The sequence below is a fragment of the Bison bison genome, unplaced genomic scaffold (genome assembly GCF_000754665.1).
Source record: "Bison bison bison isolate TAMUID 2011002044 unplaced genomic scaffold, Bison_UMD1.0 scf7180017854041, whole genome shotgun sequence".
NCBI lineage: Eukaryota > Metazoa > Chordata > Mammalia > Artiodactyla > Bovidae > Bison > Bison bison.
Window position 1 is genome coordinate 6469 of NW_011484614.1, and position 5310 is coordinate 11778.

Below are 5310 nucleotides of genomic sequence, written 5' to 3' on the forward strand. Positions count from 1 at the left end.
GATGGGGTTGTGTGGTCTGAAGGTTAAAAATAATTTTATTAAATCTGATATTAGCAGGATCCCATTTATTGGATAATATGAAAAGTAATAACAAGCCTTAATGTCAACTGAAAAAATAAAAAACCTTCTTTGGCCAGTCTAGGACTTGATGTGAAGAAGAAATGGTTAGGAAATTTTTGTTGAAATATTTAATAGTAGCTGATAGTTAGTAATATATTCAGTATGCAAAAACTATATCAGACTTTCTAAGATAACTATGTTAGATAGATATTATTGTTTACAATATTTAACAGAAGAGTAAACACCAGAAGCTTACCCAAGTTCACACAGCTGGTAATCTGCAAAGATGAGACATGTACCCAGATGTTTCTGTATCATACTTGAGGGTTTATTTTTTTTCCTTAAAGAATGGAAATTCTAAGAAATCTAGGCAATGTTTGAACTGATGACCATCTCCTTGAAATATTCCATGGGAGTATACTCTATCCCACTCTCTTAATTTTTCTTCCTGATGTCTGGATGTTCTTGAGCAAGATGCTGTCAACAATCTTGTTACTCTTCAGGGTTCAATCTGAGATTTCAATTTTGTATTTTGCACAGTGTCCTAACGGATCTCATCTATTCCAATGACCATAGATATCAACTACCAGTTCAATATTTCTGATTTGATGACCAATATTTCTCTTGAGCTGTTTTTCCTGAAGTTCAGACTCTGTATTCAAAAGCATAGTGTGTAAGAACAAGTTTACCACTGAAAATGCACGTGAATGGACTGAGCATAAATATCCCTTGTTTACCACTACAAAAGAAAGGGAGATGGCACGAAGAAATGATTCTATGTCTTATATTTGTTCCACTCGCATTCACTCTTTGCATGCCTCCCAAGAAACTTTCATATTCTAGAAACTATGTTGATGGCAGATATGTGAAGACAAATAAAATCCCATCTACGTTTTACAGTATTTAGCAGTCTGTGTATATAATGGGGGTTTGGTTGGGTAGGTATACATGAAAATAGTACATTATAAAAGTATAGAAGAGACTATAGTAAAAACTGCACAGCTGAAATATTCCCCAGAAGACCAAAAGCAATACCCCTAGTCAAAAAAAGCAAAAAAGGAAAGGGTTATATGCTTTTGGGAAATGAGGATTTCCTCCTAGGGTGGAAGGGTCAGCATAAAATTTGCTAAATAGGCAAAGTTTGACAGATTACATACAGAATGAGATTTACAGCATTTGAAAATCTACTACCATCTCCAAAATGCACTTTCTTGGGACTTGACAGGAGGCTTGCTGCCATCGTGGGAGATAAATAAGATCTGTCCAACAGCTTAGCAGCTCCAAGTCGGTGGGTGAGGCTCTTTTACAAGCTGACAAAACAGAACTGCATAGAAAAAACCCCAAAATGTTCATATATAATATGAACAAAGGGCTGCTGACTATTTATTACATTTTCTTGGTTATCTTCTAAAGAATTACAAAATAAAATATCAATTCACAAACTTCAATTTAGCCAAATGATTTCCAATGTCCCCTATATTTTCCCTTGGAGACTGATGATTTTTCATCTGTTGCAATTTGAACTTGAAAATAAATTCTCTAATGAGGTTAATGCCTCACGTGAACTCTTGACTTCCTTTGTTTCTCCCTTTATTTTTGTGTTTTGCCATTATTTTTGTGCAATTGAAGTTATTACTTTAATAAGTTGTATTTACATATGCATGTATTCATTATGCTTACCAAATACAAATGGGATTTATAATGGTTAGCTTAAATATGTGTATTTCTCTGGTAATTTATATCAGTTATCCAACACTGGGATATCTGAAAGCTCAAAACTTTCATAAGCTGCAAGACTGTATATTTTACCTTTGAAAACATAATCTGTGAACTTTTTAATGACATTGTTCAGTTGATAAGTTGTGTCCAATTCTTTGCACTCAGGCTCCCCTGTCATTCACTGTCTCCCAGTTTGTTCAGATTCATGTAAGAGACTTTAACAGTAAAATCAAAATTTAGTTTAATGCATAGGTGGAGTTAAAATTTTTACCTTACAAAGGTAAATAGAATGATTGGGATATTTTTCATTTTGAATTTCTTTGACTAATTCAGTCATAGAGATAAAAATATAAGATAACTGATCAAGAGAAACAAGATGAATATGATACTAATGTATGGCTTCACCATTTTCTCTTGAAATAATAAATAATAACTTGAAGTGTGGGCCAAAGGTATTTGAGCTAGAAATTATCATATTTTGTGTTTGAAAATGAAGGCATTATGGATAAATAACTCCCAAGGGTGTATCCATGTTCCATTTCTCCTAGCTTTTCATTTGAAAACCACTATATCATCAATATTAGTATACTACATATACTTGTTCATGATTTTTTGAGCCTAGAGTGGTGTTTATGCTCATGTATAAAATTGAATAATAAATACCAAGATCATAAATTTAAGAATTAAATTAGTTTATAAATTAGCTTTCTAGCATTTGATATTCCCCATAGTGTAGATATCTACAGGGATCTCTGTGCAGGAGCACTACTGAAGATCATGTGGAAAAGCTGTAGAAAAGATTCTGAGTATCTGTCAGTACCTCAATCAAAGCAGCTCTGCTTTGACATGAGTTTCATATTTGGCTAGAAATGTTGGAAAACCACCTCCTTAGGATAAATTACTGTAAGTAAAATTTCTATGTTAGAGGACACGAACATGTTTAAGGCTTTTTGATAAATGTTGGCAGTTCCTTTTTATTAATATTTTGTCAAATATATGCTTCTGTATATAGTGTAAGAAAAACTGCTCATCTCCCTCTGCTCCTCCCCACTCCTGTCCAGCACTGAGCTTTATCCAAAAGTGTTACTGCTTTTTGTTTATGTGATTTCATATCTGGCTAAAGAGTTCATATTCCCACTTCTCATGGCTGTTCTCAATAACTCTGAGGTCCAACTTTTCCTTCTGATTGGAATTCCAGGATTGGAACATGCCCACGAGTGGATCTCCATTCCCATTTGCCTCCTATATCTGGTTGCCATCATGGGCAACAGTACCATTCTCTTTATCATAAAGACAGAGCCCTCACTTCATGAACCCATGTATTATTTTCTTGCCATGTTGGCTATCTCTGACCTGGGCCTGTCCTTCTCCTCTCTCCCCACCATGCTGAGAATCTTCTTGTTCAATGCCATGGAAATTTCACCCAATGCCTGCTTTGCTCAAGAATTTTTCATCCATGGGTTCACAGTCATGGAGTCCTCAGTACTGCTGGTTATGTCTTTGGATCGCTTTCTTGCCATTCACAATCCCCTGAGATATAATTCTCTCCTCACTAGCAACAGAGTTGCTAAAATGGGACCGATTTTAGCCACCAGGAGCCTTCTCTTAGTGCTTCCATTTCCTTTCATGCTAAGGAGATTGAAATATTGTCAGAAGAATGTTCTTTCTCACTCATACTGTCTTCATCAGGATACCATGAAGCTGGCCTGCTCTGACAACAAGATCAATGTTATCTATGGTTTCTTTGTTGCTCTCTGTACTATGCTGGACTTGGCTTTCATTGTTCTTTCTTATACACTGATCTTGAAGACTGTACTCAGCATTGCATCTTTGGCAGAGAGACATAAGACCCTGAACACCTGTGTCTCCCATTTCTGTGCTGTACTCATTTTCTATGTGCCCATCATTACTCTGGCTGCCATGCATTGCTTTGCCAAGCACAAAAGCCCCCTCGCTATAATCCTTATTGCAGACATTTTCTTGTTGTTGCCACCCTAATGAACCCCATTGTGTATTGTGTAAAGACTCAACAAATCTGGGAGAAGGTCTTGGGGAAGCTATCTAACATATATAGGAGATAAGATGAGGATGAGATGGTTGGATGGCATCACCAATTCAATGGACATGAACTTAGGCAAACTCCGGGAGATAGTGAGGGACAGGGAGGCCTGGCGTGCTGCAGTCCGCGTGGTTGCAAAGAGTCGGACACAATTTAGTGACTGATCGACAACAACAAGAGATAAGACTGAATATTTAGGCAGTAAACTGTTGACCAGTATTTATTGGCATCTACAATATATTCAGGACTTTCCCCGATGGCTCAACAGGTAAAAGAATTCACCTGCAATGCAGGAGACGTGGGAGATGCAAGTTCAATCCCTGGGTCAGGAAAATCCCCTGGAGAAGAAAATGGCAATCAACTCCAATATTCTTGCCTGAAAAATCCCATGGACAGAGGAGCCTGGCAAGGTAGGGTCTATGGCGTCACAAAGAGTTGGACATGGATAAGCAACTAAGCACACACAGTGTACTCAATGCCACAGCATTTACCATTTAATGGAAGACTGGGGGGACAGTGAAAAGCTGTGCAGTATGGAATTTATTATAAAGTCAAGAATACATTATGGATAGAGCATTTAATTTGACAAATAGTGATGGAATATTTATAAGTAGTATGAGTGAACCAGATTTTGGTACTTTTAAATGTCTTCATAGGAGTCTGAGCCTCAGAATTCTCACAGGAAGTTGCAGTTCATTTCTTCCCTTTTCCCATCATTTCTGGGTTGCATACGTTGCAAAGTTTAACAATTACAATATTAGATACAAAGGACTTCATCCTAAGTCCCTCAGAGCATTTTAAACTCTCAGATCAGATCAGATCAGTTGCTCAGTCGTGTCTGTCTCTTTGTGACCCCATGAAGCGCAGCACACCAGGCCTCCCTGTCCATCACCAACTCCAGGAGTTGACTCAGACTCACATCCATCGAGTCAGTGATGCCATCCAGCCATCTCATCCTCTGTCGTCCCCTTCTCCTCCTGCCCCCAATCCCTCCCAGCATCAGAGTCTTTTCCAATGAGTCAATTCTTCGCATGAGGTGGCCAAAGTACTGGAGTTTAAGCTTTAGCATCATTCCCTCCAAAGAAATCCCAGGGCTGATCTCCTTCAGAATGGACTGGTTAGATCTCCTTGCAGTCCAAGGGACTCTCAACAGTCTTCTCCAACACCACAGTTCAAAAGCATCAACTCTTCAGTACTCAGCCTTCTTCACAGTCCAACTCTCATATCCATACATGACCACAGGAAAAACCATAGCCTTGACTAGGCGAACCTTTGTTGGCAAAGTAATATCTCTGCTTTTCAATATGCTATCTAGGTTGGTCATAACTTTCCTTTCAAGGAGTAAGTGTCTTTTAATTTCATGGCTGCAGTCACCATCTGCAGTGATTTTGGAGCCCAGAAAAATAAAGTCTGACACTGTTTCCACTGTTTCCCCATCTATTTCCCATGAAGTGATGGGACCAGATGCCATG

General features: G+C 38.1%; 1 protein-coding gene across 1 annotated transcript; it reads left to right on the top strand.

Annotated features, from left to right (window-relative positions):
- The first annotated feature begins 2922 nt into the window (after positions 1-2922).
- Positions 2923-3777, top strand: LOC104999998 (olfactory receptor 51A7). The gene has a single exon (XM_010855649.1). It carries the CDS (start codon positions 2923-2925, stop codon positions 3775-3777), a length of 855 nt encoding a protein of 284 aa, XP_010853951.1.
- The last annotated feature ends 1533 nt before the right edge of the window (positions 3778-5310 follow it).

Bases quoted from the DNA above. Each gene is read 5' to 3' on its own strand.
- LOC104999998 (XM_010855649.1), top strand. From the start codon at position 2,923: ATGGCTGTTCTCAATAACTCTGAGGTCCAACTTTTCCTTCTGATTGGA.